Raw genomic sequence first — 17,500 nt, forward strand, 5'->3', positions numbered from 1 at the left:
ATTCTAAACTGCATCGCTCTGTTTGTGAACCAGCAAGAAAAACTAATAAAAGGTACTACATAGGGAGTGTTAAATCAGATGCCTTCTGCCCTGCCAGAATGATTGTCACAGTAAACAAAAATGGTGTCACAAATGTGCAGTATATCAAAACTCATAACCACAGTGTTAGTATTACAAATACCATGTACCAACCTATTCCAGGTAATATTTAAAAAAATATTTCTGCTAAATTATCATTAGGTGTACCTGTAAATACGGTTTATCGTGATCTTAGGGAAAGTTTTGTAAACAACCAATAGAAATGATGAAGATGCTGTTTTAACTAAATCACATCTTCTTACAAAAAAGAATATTTCTGATATCAACAGAGCAGTAAAAAAGGGATGTTGGCTTCACCCTGATGATAGCATTTCAACTTTTTTACTTGTTCAAAAGATGAAGTCTGAAGATTTTAATAGTATTCTGGTTTATAAGCCACAAGGACAGCAAACTGTTATCGACCCAAAAGTGTATGCCGACATTGACCTTAATAAGGATTCCTTTGTGGTTGGTATACAAACAAAGCATCAACTATCAATATTTAAAAAGCATTCATCACAAATTGTTTGTATTGATTCTACACTTTGCACCAATCAGTATGCATTTCCTCTTGTAACTTTACTAGTTCGAGATGATTTTAAAAGGGGTTATCCAGTAGCTTTTCTTATTTCTAACCATGCAGATGAACAAACCATAATAACATTCTTAGAGGATATAAAAAGGAGATGCAATCATTCTGTAAAAGTTAATGCTGTTATGACAGATGATGATTTGTCAGGCTGGAATTCTTTTAATAATGTTTTTGGAGATGTGCACCACTTGCTATGCAAACGGCATGTAAAGCGTGCATGGCACAATAAACTTCCTTTAGTCGGTCCATCTAATTTACAAGAAGAAGTTTATAGGATCTTAGAGACAATCATTGACGAAAAAAACCTTGATGTTTTTTTTTATCAATTATGAATGATTTTGTAAAGGCATATGAACATAAATGTCCTAACTTCATTAGTTACTTTGTTACATACTATGCTCCTTGGCATATAAAATGGGCTTCTTGTTAACGCAACTTTCAACATGCTGACACTGATACTAATATGTTATGTGAGTCATTTCATAACAAATTGAAAAAAGTTTATATGGAAAGACGACCTAATAAAAGGTTAGACGATTTAATCAATTTACTTTTAACAATCGAGGAAGATAGTTATCGGCGCCACAAAAGAGACACCATTTATCTTGGAACAATATCTCTCCCAAACAAGTACAAAAAAAGACATAAAAAAGGAATGTTGGTTTCAGATAAATGTATTATTCAATGTTAATTAACTCAGTACACAGTTAAGAGTCAATCAAAAGATGCAACATACAATGTTGACATTCTAACCGACACTTGTAAGGAAAGTTTGTGTTTAGAATCATGTCTAAATCCCGCCTGTAATGGTTTGTGTCAGCATTTATATAGGTGTAATTGTAATGACATCGTAATCCTTTGCAAGCCTTTTCATAAGTTACAATAATTTCTTTTTAGAACTCAAGAAAAAAACTGCACTAAAGTATCTTTAGCTGTTAAAACTGGCAATAATCAAGTGAAGCAAAAATCACAAACATTTATTAATTAGACTGAAAGGTTTCAAAAAAACATTAATGAAATATCTTCATTAATTTCTCATCCCATGATAATAAATTTGCAACTTCCTTCAATGAACAGACAACTGGAAGACATGATCCGTCAAGCTGAAGCCATCAAAAATATGAATTCAATTGAGATACCTGTAAAGCCACACAATAACCTTTTAAACTTTGAACCAAATAAGAAGTTGGATAATTAATGGCAGCCTAATAAATTTAAGAGAACAAGAAAAGAAAAGAGGAAAAAGGAAACAAAACCATATCAATATCCTGCACAAAACCAAAAAGAAGAGATAGTTCTGAAATTGTCTCAGCAACATGTTGACCTAATTTATGATAAACAAAGTACAATAATATGCGATAAGATTGAAACTTGTGACTTAACCAACACTCTCATTACGTAAGCTATTTAAATACATTTTCAAATACTTGCTACTATTCAATTGTTCTACGAATATCTTAGCTTTTAAATAAATTTGCTTATTCAAGTTAATTTGATGTAATGGATAATATATTACACAGTAAATAAAACAGTAAACTATATTTCCTTCAGTATATTAGTTATATTTGTGTGTAAAATATAAATTATTCGTATATATGTGTGTTTGTTTATATATATAAATATATATATATATATTTATTTATTTATTTAATTTATTGATATATTTAGACATGGCTCTCACCAAATATCTTTTATTTCTCTTTTGACATTAGAAAACAATATACCATCTGACATTTCCTTCAATTTAAAAAAAAGCATTCCAGGTTTTCAAAAAGGCTGGCTTCATGATGAAGTCATAGGAAATTTTCTACATTGCTTACAAAAAAAGTACCCTTCAATGAAATATTTGGGTCCAACTGAAGCATTAGCTGAAGCTGTTCAAAAAGTTTACAGCTTTTATGGAGAGATGTTGATACTAAAGTTATAGAACAAGTCCTTATTCCTTTTAACCCAACTAATTCTCATTGGATTTTAAAACATCTAAAAGTTATAACAAAAGAAGTAACTGTACTTGATCCACTCCATTGCAATATTATGCCAAATAATTTATCACACAATAAATCCATTGCTGTTGCTAAAGACCTTTTTCGACTAAAATTTAACATTTTAAACCCAACTTGGGGCTGGGTTTAAAATTTAACATTTTAAACCCAGCCCCAAGTTATTGTTTACAGAAAGATAGTTACAACTGCGGTGTTTACATATGCTATTATGCATTACAACTTTGTGAAGGTATCATTATTTTTACACAATATGCATTCTGCATACAGAGTGCATCTTGTGTAATATTTATATATTAGTATTTTTTTAGTTGTCGATTTTATAACTAATTTTTTATTATGTTGCTTATATTTAATTAATTGCATCTATAAATTCATTTATGCATTATTAACTATAAATTTAATTCTGTAATTGTTCAATAAGTTATAATTGTTAATTATAGTTAGCATAACTTATAATTTGTCTGCGACTATTTAAAAATGCATCATTACACGACTTTTTTATTTTCTATTTTATTTAACTTTCTTTAAAATTGTGTTTTCAGAAAAAAATATCAATGATCCATTTAATGAAGTACAATTTCGTAAATATATATACGATAATTTATGCATTAGGTGCTTAAAGAACCTTGAAAGTGGTTTTGAACGTTTGTACGATATTTGCAGGGCAAGTGTTTATTTTATTTTAACATAATAATAAGCTGAAATTTTTATTCCAATATTGTATAGGGAATATAGGGAATAACCTGTTCCTTTACTATTTTGTTCGTCCACTTTGAATTAAATGCGATTCGGTTGGCGAAAAATAAATATATGTTACATTTTAGGTCCTATCCTTTGTTCCGTTCCGTTATCCGTTTTTATCCGTTGTATTCCGTTCCGTTATCCGTTGTATCCGTTGTTACATTTTAGGTCCTATCCTTATAAACACATGTTTCCTTGTTTCTTTGAGTTGTTTACAGTTATATCTAAATTATAGCTGTCTATGAAATTTGAGAAATTGATGGAGTAATATATATTGTAGTAGTGATTACAAGGATGACCTTTAATATTTTATTATTACAGATTTGCAAGAACACATCCTCTAAAAAGAACGATTGGGTGCAATGCACAAAATGTCCATAATGGTATCATTGCGAGTGTGCCCACATTTCAATCAAAGATGCGGATGTCAGTGATACTTTCCAATGTCAATGATACAACCTTATCAAGTTTAAAAAGCGGCTATTTTCATAGCCACAAATCGTTTTAAAAACATTAAATGACATGAAAAATCTGGTTCCATTCTATTCTAATTACAGGGCCGTACTGAGGGCGAGGCCGGCCGCGGCCGGGGGCGCATAAATTTGGTCTCTGATGTTGATACGAAAAATAGTTAAAATTGCGCCTCCTTACATAAACTCTAATTAATAAAAGCTCATTTAGTGAACAAAAGAGCACTCTTTTGTTCTGTAAATGAAATAAATTGCGCCCCCTTCTCTTTAAATAAAAATTATGTCAGAGTTAAAGACACTAACATTTAATTTTTTTAAGAGGAAGAGAGCACAATTTTTCTTGCTTTCCCGAAGCGCTAAGTTGGCTCGTTACGGATCTGTCTAATTCTAGTTTTTTTTTAAGTTTTAAATCAGGCATTAACTTAACAAATTTAATAAAATATTATATCATTTTTAAATAGCCTGTTTAATAGGCCTAATTTGTTTCAGTTTTTAAACAACGTGGTTTTTTAAATATTTGGGGAGAGTGGTCTAAAATATCCCCCTTTTCAAAAAATGATATAAACTAGCCTCGCACAAACAAACCTAAAAACAATTTTTTTAAAGATATTTAATTTATGCTCGACAATTTTTAAATGAAAATTAAAGGTGCATATATGCCTTACGTTAAGAAGCAACCGATAAAAAGAGTGATGCCAGGGGGCCATTTCACCCTAGTGTTTGCCTAAAATGGGTTCTTTATTTAATTCCTGTATAAAACTCGAGTTTTAATCAAGAACTGACAGTTACTTATATTTTAGTAGTAAATAATCATCTGTTTCTTAACCATATGAGAAATTTGACCCTCGAAGTAAACTCAATTGAGACAGAATGTGCTCAAATCTCTTCTGTAACTGAGTGATAGAAACTACTACAGCATAACAATATGTGTACAGGTGTGATTAGAGATTATCTAAGATATATGATATATCCGGTTGGATATTATAGTGATATATCCGGCCAGATATATGATATACAATTATTCGGCATTTTGACCGGATTATCTGGTCGAATATTATATCCGGTACTCCTCTAGTTGTTACCTTCTTATAATATCTGATCAACATTTTGTTAAAAACAATATTTTCAATATTGCTTATAAAAAATAGATTAAAAAAATTTTTAACAGTGAGGGTGGAACAGGGCTTTTTTCTTTCCGGGGATAGTTTTCTTATGGTTAGCTGAACAACATACTAATGTTAAATTTTAATAATATTTGGCTAAGCATAAGATTAGATGAGATGGGGGTCTGTCTCAACCGAGAGGCCCGTTTTAGACCACTCTCTTCTATAGATTTACAAAAAGTAGAGTATCCACGGTATAACGTTCGTCCCTATCTCCCCCCTATCCGCCCCTTCTAACAAACAAATAAACAAAACTTTTGCCTAAAGAAAAAATAATCTCTTAAAAAAAGATTCTACAAAAAAATAGAGAAAAAAAGTTTTTTTGCATTTTTTTTTTAATTCTAAAAAATCTCCTCAATAAAATATCCAATATAAAATGTTGATATTTTTTATAATTAAAAAACTATTATGGTTTAGGCTATATTTTGAAAAATATTTTAAATAAATGATATAATAAGAATAAGAATATTCTTAATATATCATTGAATAAATTACGCATGTTGTTAACAAAAAATAACTTATGTAAAATTATCACAGATTTATGAGCAATGCGGGACGCGGATACGGGTTTTTTATAATTCAATAGGAGTATTTCTCCCCTACACTCGATTCGGTTGCTAATCACCTTAATTTTATCAACTGTTTTGAATACTTAGATCACATTTATTACACAGTATCAGGTGACAACGATATCTTGAATCAAATGAGCTTGTTTTATGTCAGAGCGAATCCCAGAAAGAAGTTGCAAATTTCCGAATGTAAAAGATTATCCATTAGTAAAAAAAAACTTTCCATTAAATGCAAAACAAGTTTAACACGACTTATAGACGTTTTATTACGTATTAATACGTTTTTACTAAGTTAACGGTAAAGACTACAAAGTGATGTGTCTGCAAAATGGTAAAGACAACAAAGTGATGCGTCTGCAAAAACTAAAAAAAAAATATTGCGGACGGCGGACAAAATGATTTTAAGTATGCCAAAACACGAAATTGGAGTCAAGGCACTAAAGGATTTTTAAAACAAGAGACCCAATAATGGTGATTTATTTATTGAAGTCAAGGAGGCATTTACCTTTCACACAGCAACGCTCGATATGAGCTTAAAGATGAAACAAATTTTGGTGCTGCAAGAACAAAAAGTTAAACAATAATTTTAAATTCTCCGACACCTTTATAGGTAAAAGAATTATATGTTGACTTACAGAAGACATTTTTTGTGAGTTTTTTTTATGACTCATTAAAGAGAAAAGAAGTAAAACTACAACCAGTTGTCAGTCAGCAAATTTCAAAAAACGAGGATTTTTTTTTTTTTACTTGTTTATTTTTTGGGTAGGCAAAAGTTGTTATTGCACCCCACCCTCACGTGACACCTACTCGCGCCGGTCCTTTTTTCATTGACACGTGTCCATGTAAAACTGCTAGATCTTGAATCTGATGATGATAAAACAAATAAAATATTGACTAATAAAAGCTAGTTTTAATATTTCAACGTTATGAGTTTGATAAAAAATATCTTTTTGTTCTGACAATTGCAACAAAAATTTTGGTAGAGTACATAGAAGAGGGAAAAATAATGTTTACAAAACTGTTAAACATGATATTATATAAGCGGCCGTGGTGCATTGGTTAGAGCGCTTGCTTTAGAAGCAGGAAATCGAGTTTCGAAACGAACTCTGGACATTTTTTGCATAACGGTAAGGAAGGAGGTGTGAACTTCCTAGTTAAATGCACTTCCGCGGTACTCTGTGACGAGGCCATTATATTATCGATTATCGGAGCGGTTAATATACGGAGCCTACACGGCAGGATTAGAATACCATTTATTTCCCTTCGTTTTAAAACCACTCGTTTAGAATTTTTATCCTTAACGGACACTCAAATTTTCTGTTAACTTAAACGAAGAGAAGTAAATACGGCCGCTGTTTGCTTCGAATACTCTGCAGTTTTTACTTCTTTTTCAGTTGATTCAATAGCCAATTTTAGTTCGCTCCTTGTATCTTCCAGGAAAATGTGCTCCATTATTAGTACCATATTAACATTGGCATAGCAGCTTATCTAAGATCTTTGCATTAGATAGTAGATTTATCGATCAGTTTGGCTAGTTTGTTCTTATAGAACTGAATTTTTTTAGTTTTATTTTCTCGGTCAGCAGTTGGAGCTTTTGCTTTGCTCAAAAAAGTTAACAACTCTTTTAGTCAAGGATGTAAATGATAACACAGTTTTTCCAGGAAGTTTCTGTAAAATTATAGCATATATTTAATTGTATTATTATTTGAAAAATGATATGCAGTCTAGTTTGCTTACATTTTCTCACAAATAAACCATATGCTGCATCACATGTAGTCCCGTTGACAGTTGCACCTCAGAGAGTGGTTTTGAATACCCAATTTATAGATGATCTGTTTTATATCTTAACATTCTATTTACAGAAATATAATTAGCGAAGTATTAGAATAGTATTAGCGAAGTATTAAAATAGTATTAGTAAGCATAACAAAGTATTAGGCTGTACATAGAAACATACGTAGTTTTAACAATTTTTTAATATGAAAAACATTTTAAGAAATGAATTGTAAAATGACGAAGTGAAGTAATTTTATGCGAATGGTATTTTAAAAAAGTTTTTTTTTAATTAGTTATATTATAAGTTTAAATTTAAACTGAATTAAAACTACATGATAATTTAAATTAAAAGTCAAACTGAATTCAAACTACAGAATAACTTAAGTTAAAATAAGTAACAATTAAAATAAATTATAAAATATTTAAACAAAAAAAAGTTGAATATTACGCATATAATTCATGCTCTACTCGTTATTTTTACACAAACCATATTTGATTTATTACAGAACTATAATATATAATGCAAACTGTATTTTATAATATAATTCTATTATTATCAAATATTATTAATTTATAAATAAAATTATTAATTCAAACTAAATACCATCACTAACATTTAAAAATATTGTTTTTATTAAAATTCTGAGTAGAGCATGGAACTTAATACATGCCCAATATTCAACTTTTTTGATTCCAATAATAAGTAATATTAGCCAAATATTGCTGCGAGGGGTATATTTTTAATTTTTTCATAATAAGGGGTAATTCTTGTCCGATTTTGGTTATCTTGGTCTCACTTTTTTAAATTTTTTATAACTAATATAGAAATCACGGAAAATAATTGTATTTTTGAGAAAAATTATTTTCCCTCTACCCTACACACACACACACACACACACACACACACACACACACACACACACACACACACACACACACACACACACACACACACACACACACACCTGTTTGTGTGTGTGTGTGTTTAAAGTTAAAGTGTGTGTGTTAAAGTTGTTTAAATAAGTTTATAATACATATCCGTAAAAAATGTTTCTACTTTTTTAACTTTAGTAGTTAATCAAAGCTAAGTCTTCAAAATCAAATCGTTAAACTATTCTGGCGGGTAATTTTAAATTTTATTTTTCAATTTTGATTGCATTTCATCCTATATTTTGTTATACGATGTTTTTACACCTGAAGATGTTGTTGGTTTAGCATAGGAACACCCACAAATAGTCATAAAGACTATACTAAATATCGTCCGCATTTGGGGTATGACTAAAATGTAAATTTCATTTCTCGGAAATGGCATAGCAACAAAAGATGAACTTTTACTTGTACTTACATAAAATACTAACACTTTTTACCAAGTCGAAAAAAACTCCCCCGTCTGTGCAAATAAAATTATATCGAAAAAAAAAAACATTGAAAAAACGCTTCTTTGTCGTATGCAAATAAAACAAATTGAATTGTGTAAACAAGATTCTACTTACAAAGGCATTAACAGCCAAACCATCTATCTAGTTATTTTCTTAAATCAATGATATCAACGGTTTAAATATATTTATAATTGAAAAGACTTTTCGCTTCATATTTATTAGTTGTAAATAATTATTTTTCATTTTATTTTAAATTTAATAACAATATTCATCATTTTGTTATAATTTAATTTATTATTTTAGATATGGCATATCGTAAAGCTTCAAATCTGTTAATAAAAATACGGTGCGGTCCAAAAACTTAATACATTTTGAAATAGCTGTCAAACAACGGAAAAAATTCAAATAGTTGAGGAAAATTTGAGCCAGCGTCGCAAAATGCAAAAGGAATTTACAATACTTGGTAGATATTTATTTCTTGCTACTGGAATGAAGTTCAAAACCGAACGATGTAAAGTCGTAGCAAAGGAGTTGAAAGCGCTTATCAAAAAAAACCAGATAACGACATAAAATCTTTGCTCTCACCATTACTTGATCTAACTAATGTACATGAATTGCAGATATCTTCTAATGGAGATATTAGCTATTCAACAACAAATCAAGTCCCAAAAGATTCAAGTCACCCATCAAAGCGACAAGCTGTATTACCTAGTTTGTCCTGGAAACCATCTACATCATGTGCTGTGTTCTAAGATTCCACTGAATCATCAAGCAAGTTATATATGGTGGTTTAATGGCTGTTTTAACAATGTATGAAGTATTGGAGGCCATTAAGATTAATATATGTGACACAGCTAACACAAATACGGGCTCCAAAAATGGTATTTTTGTCAAAATTTAAAAACATTGCATGTACCAGTACGGAACCAGTCCCCAGTATATTGGATGTCATCATCACATTTTAGACAAAGTTTTATGGCTTGCAATGGATGCTGTACTTATGAGTCCAACTTATTCTTCAAATATTTTGTACCCGTTCATTTCTGAAACCACCACAAAGTATGAAGATTTGAAAAAAAAATTCTTTTCTTAAAAGGGTAGACCAGAACTAACAGTCGTAAATTTGGGGTGGCGTGATGAGATAATATTCTAGTACCAAGTGTCACAAGTGTTCATATATTATGAGAAGAATCATACATTCCCCAAAGTTCATTTTCAAAAACTACCAGCAATGATTAATGCTCAATGGAATTCTTGTGCAATTTTTGCACTCCTAGCTTTCATATTGCTCCCTTTTTATCGCGAAGTGATCAATTCACAGGATTATGCAGCTTTATTGCAACGCCTTGGAGTGAGATATGTTCTCAGGATAACGTTATTGGAAATCAGCAATGGAATCTTTGAGACCAAAATTACAGCCGTATCCAAAAGCCTTAAAGTATTTCGATAAACATTGGAAGCAGGAAGATTCTTCCATACCTGGCATAGAAAGAAGTAATCGTTGTGCGGATAGAGCTATTCACGTGATGAAAGACCTTCTTCCTTTGTGTAAAACTGCTACTAAACTGACCAACCGATATCTACTTTCTAATAATGATCAACTTATTTGAATTAATTGATTACATTGTAGCGTAATAAAAACGTTGTATTTAGTATTATTGTTATAATTATTATTTAATGGACCTACCCGACAGGGTCGTACCGAACAACGAATACGTGTGGGAAGGGGTACAACTGGAAAAACCTAGTTTTACAAACGAAGGGCTCTATTTTTTAGAAGTCAAATTTTAGTTTTACTCGACAATGTCCCAAGTCTACCAACTTATCGACAAAACTGACAGAATATAGTACATCAAGGGAAGCCACCTTCCCCTGCTAGCCGAACCCTATAGCATCAAAGGGAACAACACTAATATTTTGAAACCTTGCGTAAATTTAATTTATCTTTACTTTGAAGCCGTAAAAGTAAGTAGTGTTTTCTTCAATGCTAGCGTTTTTTTGAAAAATTTCATTTTCACCGGTGGGGGAGTTTTTTTCGATTTGGAAAAAAGTGTCAACATTTTTTGTTAATACAAGTAGAAGTTCATCTTTTGCCGCTATGCCATTTCCAAGAAATTAAATTTGCATTTTAATCATACCCCTAGTCCGCATTAACTAACATTTTTGCATACCGATGTACTACTTAAGTGCTGAGTTGGCGGTGGCCAGATTCAAGTCAGAACTCGTAATAATAAAACTAAGAGAACGATAGTTCAGCGTTTTTGAGTGAAACAAAAAAATCCAAACTTAGGCCAATTAAAACAGATTTTAAAAACCGGTCAACACAATATGGGATTTCGGAGAGATAATCCGTATTAAGAACTAATTATTTAAACAAATTTTATTGCTTAACTAATAACTTCTAATTAAAAAAAAAAGTTATTTAAAATAAAACTTTAATGGACTGTTTGAGCATAACATCATTGTAATTTTGGTATTACCAGATACCAAAAAAAGCATAAATTAAGAAATATTATCATTATTATATATATTATCATTAATAAACGAGATAACTTCAAAACTTAGAGGTCTATACATTTGAAAAAACTTACGAGTTATTATTAATAATTATTGTCTTGTTGAGCGGGTTACTGTTATTGCTTAAATACAGCTGACAGGTAAAGTTGCAAGAGCTCGTAAATGTATAGTTTCCAGTTAGTGGTGCAAGAAACCATCCATAAACTTTATGTCTAAGAAATCCTGTAATGCTCTGCAACGAAGCAAAATCTTCTATTATTTCATATGATTCAGGAGCTGCATTTGAAGGATTGCTAGTCAGCACAGATATACCTACATTGTTAAATGATTCATGAACTAATCCATAAGAAACTAGAAAATACAAAATTGAAGTTATGTAGATTTTGAAATAATCAATATAATTTCATAAATTAAAATTTTAACAAATACAATTTTTTTCCAGGTTATTAATGTGTTTCAAAAACACCTAAACTTAGGGCGTTTCATTTTCGATAATTTTTTGAAAACGAATACATAACATTCATAACGAGGTAGATATTAGGTAAAAAAAAATGTCTGTTGGCGTTTTTTACACATTTTTTGACTCCAAATATAAATAACTTAAAACATCATTAGTTCTATTTTATGTTACCTGGTGTATAAATTATTGGATATAAGAACTTTTGCTGAAATTTTTACAAAAATGTGTTATTGTTAAAGGTCGCCGTGTTAAATAGTTTGAACTTTTGCCATATTTTTAACTAAAAAATTGTTCATATAAAATCGATGTCTTAGATAATGTTAACTGCATTTTTGTGCAATTTTTTAAACACAAAAAGTTTTTGCGTTGATAAATTGAATGCATTGCAAAATAAAAATCTGTATTTATGTTTAAATTTAGTGAGTTTAAGGAAAAAAGTCTGGAAAAAATCTGGAGAATTGGAACAGATAATTCCCATATTTCGGTGATTACAAAATTGTCGGAAAAAAGTCAAGAATAAAGGAATTAAATCAATCAAGTCGAAGAGTAGAACGTTTTAGAAAATATCGTTGGTGTTTACTTTGACGCAACAGCCAGAAATACAGGTATTAAACAAAAATTAGAAACAACGTTAATTGAAATTGGTTTAAAAAGACCTCTCTTATGGGTAACATGTCGCCGTCATCATAACAAGCAAAACATCAAACATTCTTTTATTTTGAGTTCATGGAATTAAATTTTTTCTACATTGGGGAACAATTACCTGGGGTCAAAACTTCTAAAAATGGAACTCCTAACTGATAAATTTATCGTGACCAGATGTTGAGTTAAATGTTGATCCACCGCATGGGTAAGTTTATAGGTCGCTTTTATTCAATACAATTTCTTTGCTCGAGGATTTCGGTGTTTGTTCCAGTTAATGACTTCAAACTTTTTGTTGTAATGAACTTGTTTTAGGATGATACTGCAACTGCAGTTATTTCATCAACTAACCGCCATATTAAGTATTTAATCGATTGTTACTTTTTCTTTGTTTAATTATCAGGCTAAACAATAAAATAAAAAAAAAAGTTAGCAAAAAAAACTATTTACTACCCGAAGACCATATACATTTTTAAATTAGGAAGCCATCAACAACCAACAAATTATCCAATTTATATTGAGATTATAATCTACCTGACTTTGTTTTGATTTATTAGAACTTAAGAAATGCAAAATAGCAAAGCAATCTCAGTTTTTTTTCCAAGTTTCTCTGTTGCAAACAACAGAGAAAGCAAAGTTCATCTATTTTGAAATCTAAACAAATTACAATCTTATAGCAATATGCTTAAAAAAAATAAAGTTATTATTCTAATTGAATTTTTTAGTCATTAAATTTAAATAAAAAATTTTTTATTTTTGGCTATTTGTAATTTTGCAATTTTTTTTAAGTCTTTCAAGAGTATCTAAGCTATCTACATTTTCTCACTATTTATAAATTATACTCTAGTGTGTAAATCAACTTTGCAGTTGGATGTCTAACTTTTTAAATTATTATATTTGCATTATATATTGTAAAATTATAGTTGCATTATATATTGTAAAATATTTATTAGCTAAGATTAAATCCTGAGGAAAACCCGTCCTTTTTCAAAAAAACAAAGGCTGAAATCACTCATTTGAATTTATGGCCAACTATAAATAGATTTATCTCCGATTGAAAAAGGTGCCCCTGAGCTATCTTAACTATTTCGAAAATACTTGTTAATAGTAATTTTATTGGTGCAAAGATACCGAGGTTGTTTTTTTTTAACAAAAAAAGCATATGTGTCATAAAACTTTTAAAAAATGTTTTAAAAAACGTTCAAAAATCAGCCGTCATGGGAACTGGAAAGATCTCAAGTTTAACTGTATAGTTTTTCTATTACCCAATGTTACCATTTATACATTGCACAAATAAAAAATATGTTAGGGCATTGTTGAAATATCTCCACTTCAAAATGGTGCTATATCTGATTATTTTATTAAAATATATAGACATAAAAAATTTTTCAGTTGGCATTGTTAAATTTAAAAACTTGATGTTTATTGAGCATAACTAATTATTATGAAGCATTAATTTTTTGTTTACTGTCACTTGCATGATTTATTGAGCATTTAGTTAATTGCTTCTATAATGTTCAGAGCAGAGTATAAGCATTTTATGTTAAATATACCTACAAAATTCATACAAACACACACACTCACACACACTCACACACACACACACACACACACACACACACACACACACACACACACACACACTTCCGATTCATACTCCAATTCTTTTTTTGCGACTCAAATAATTTTAATTACACTAATAGTATTAACGCAACTAAAATGGTAGTTAATTAAAAACGCATTGTTAATTTAGTACTTACACAGACTTTGTTAGTGAAAAAACTGGCACCGGCTCTATAGGTATAGGTGGTTAGTAACTTAATAAATAATATAATAGCGATACCCAGAATTCACGTTGTACAGAATTTATTATAAATAATTAACAAATAATGCAGCCAGAAGTAAAAATATTTTAAAAATATGGTTTGCAGAATGTTATCTTTTCAGCATTTAGATGTATGCCTATCGTTAGTACAGATAGTTAAGAAATGTCAGGTTCTTGTTTAAAAAATTTGCACTCGCTCTGGAGTTAAACGTCTTCTTTTCTGTCGCAGATATGCTCTGCAGTACTAAATCACCGCTTCTGTAACACTGTAGATAGAGGCGTCCCTAAATATTTCTAAGCTAGATTTTTTGTTTTAAAACTTGGGTTTCTTCCAGTATATAAACACGCTCACATGACTTGTGAGTAGATGTTCTTTCATGTACTATGCTACTTCGTCTCCCATTGTGCAATGCGGAGACGAAGTAAATCTAAAATAATAAAAAATGTTTGGTTCATAAGCCTACTATATTAAAAGTACAATAAAAAAAACAGAAGTCCTTACAATACTTACAACAGAATTTGTATTGATCAGTTGGTTATGTAATGACCAGATAGCACCTGGAGTAGGTGAATTGCTTTCTTTATTTTCAACAACTGTTAATTCAAGATCCTCGTCTATGTCCACGTTATTTAACTCGCTGATTAATGAACTAACAGCCTTTTGTCTCAGCCCTTGTCTGGTTCCTAAAAGTATTGTTTTTAAATCTGTTTATTATTAGGATAACTTCTGACGTGGTTACTATTAATGAACTTGCTGTAAGCATAACATCTTCAAAAACTTTTAGCGCAGAAACAAGAGGAACCAAACTGTCCCATTTTTCGATCGACAAATCTGTCTTTTGTTGGGATTTGTTGAGATCCGACATTACCATTAAAATGTATCTTTTTGTTCCATGAAACGGTTCAGCAAGTGAAAAATGCTGTTCCATCTAGTTGGCTCATTTTGAATAATGCTGTGTTTAGGCAGCCCTAAAATTTTTTAAGTCTTTCTCAAAAGTTTATTTAAATTTATTAAATGCTCAAAATATTCTACAATTTTTCTACAGGTAGCGGTTAATGAAGAAATGCGTTAATTATCAAGACAACAGTCTTTTTCAACTAACTGCAGTGCATGGGCAAGACAAGAAATTTTGAAATTTTCCTTACTTCCATTGCAGTAACAATAATTTCGGCATTATCTCTTACTATTACATTGAGTTTCTCAAGCAGTCTCTAAGGCTCAAATGATTCATTCATAAGTTTAGCAAGATTGGCTGCATTGTGAGACTTGTATGGAAAAGGTACCACGTTGAGTCAAATGTAAATTTGTGTTATATATCTTCCGAGAAATATTTTCTGCTTGGTAACGTTTACCTTGGCTCCAAAGACAGAAGTGAACTTTTGAAACTAGGATGATTTTCAGTGCATTTAGAAAGACCTATGCCCTTACCTAAGGAACCAAGGTTCCTTAAGTAAGGTCATAGGTGAGAGCAACAAGTTAAAAAATTTTATTCTTTATTCTTAACTAAGTATACTCATCGAAAGATTTCACACAATAATCTCTTAAGTACGGTCATATATATATATATATATATATATATATATATATATATATATATATATATATATATATATATATATATATATATATATATATTCGTATATATATATATATATATATATATGTATATACATATATATATGTATATGTACATACATATATATGTATATACATATATATGTATATATATATATATATATATATATATATATATATATATATATATATATATATATATATATATACATATATTAGGGTGTCCCAGAAAAAAAAAATTTTTTATTTAATATTGTGCACTATGTCAATCCTCCTTATTTGGTCCCAGTAGACCACCATAAAAATATCTGGGCTCAAAGTCACTGTTTAGCTGAAGAAGGTGTTTTGAAAAAACTTGCGTATAAATTTTAATGAGTTTTTTTTCCATTTATTTATTGAAATTCCGGTAGTATTCAATATTTTTATTAAAATTCAAAATAATTTAAAGTTAATCATCCAATTCATTAATTCTGACTGCTATACTTACTGCAGCTTTGAAAAAATTTTATAATTACTTTATTCTTGATTATAATTGCATTGTTTTAAAATATTTTTTAAAATGAAATACTAGGGAATACAAAAAAAAATAGGTGGTGCAAGAATTAATAAAATTTTGTTGTAAAAAATTTATTTTAAAAATAAAAATATAGGTATAATGCACTTTTTTTATCTAAATATTCTTCAATTCTTGTTTTGTGGCATGTTTAGACACCTTCTGCCGGTTGTCTAAAATGACCATCATCGTGTCTTGGAGCCTGTCTTCGGAATGTGTCCTTCCAATGAAATCCTGTACCAATTTGATGCATCTTTCAGCCCTGTCATTAACAACTGCCAATTGACGTACACTGGACACAAATGTCTTGAAAGATTTATTGTTAAGATTTTTCTCAAAATATGACATTCCTTCTTCTTTCCGTGAGAGAATGTCATCTTTAGTTATACCGAGATGGAGAAAAAAGAGATAAGACTTCTTAGAAACAAAGTTTGATAGCTTTGAGAGGAGACAGACCTGTGTAAAAGGTTTTGGTTGTTCTTTGTCAAAGCTCTTCATCTCTGGAACATCATATTTTAATAATTGCACAAGAATATCCATCCTCTCTTTCTCCTCTAAGTGCTGGTCAGCTAAGGCAAAGATAAAACACTGTGGTGTAAAATACCAAGTGTGTCTGAGGAAGTGTGTCTGAGAATACTAAGATTAAGAGCTTTGCCAATCTTTCCGTACTTCTTGGAATAAAGTGAATCTATCATGATCTGCGTTGAAATCTTGAATACTCTAAGATCATTGGATGGAGCCTGAGCTGCCATTGGGCTCTTCAGAAAGAATAAACAGTGAAAGATCACTTTATAATCTGTTGCATCCTGTATCATCTTAATCTCATTGATACTGAGTTGCTTGTTGTAATTCTTGGTCATTTACATTGCTAACAGATAAAATGAATCAGCCATAAATCTTGCTTCGTATGTGCACCTGGTTGTAGAAACCTGAAGTTCAACAAATCTGCTCCGAGGTAAAATGCAACCAGTTGACATAAATACTTGTAATAACCTCGGTCAAAAATTTTTGTTTTAAGAGTTGTCGTGCAAAACTCCATTGTTTCATTTAAAAGATTGTAAAAGAGGGTTTCAAGAGCAAACTCAGTTCTGTTCCAATCAAATTTCTCAATGTTGGCTAATCTATTCACACCTTTTTCAAACTTAGACCAAAAATT

General features: G+C 30.2%; 1 protein-coding gene across 14 annotated transcripts in view; it reads right to left on the reverse strand.

The window, feature by feature from the left end:
• The window catches only part of LOC136080643 (SCO-spondin-like), a 180,233-nt gene that overhangs the window by 124,833 nt on the left and 37,900 nt on the right, over positions 1 to 17,500 (reverse strand). For all 14 annotated transcript variants that reach the window (XR_010638573.1, XM_065797570.1, XM_065797568.1 and 11 more), the window contains exon 3: positions 11,363 to 11,639. Coding sequence is in view for 13 of the 14 variants with exons in the window: in XM_065797570.1 (XP_065653642.1) it covers positions 11,363 to 11,639 (277 nt within the window). In the remaining variant the exon portion in view is untranslated. The remainder of the gene's footprint in view (positions 1 to 11,362; positions 11,640 to 17,500) is intronic.

Source organism: Hydra vulgaris, chromosome 05 (genome assembly GCF_038396675.1).
Source record: "Hydra vulgaris chromosome 05, alternate assembly HydraT2T_AEP".
NCBI classification, from domain to species: domain Eukaryota; kingdom Metazoa; phylum Cnidaria; class Hydrozoa; order Anthoathecata; family Hydridae; genus Hydra; species Hydra vulgaris.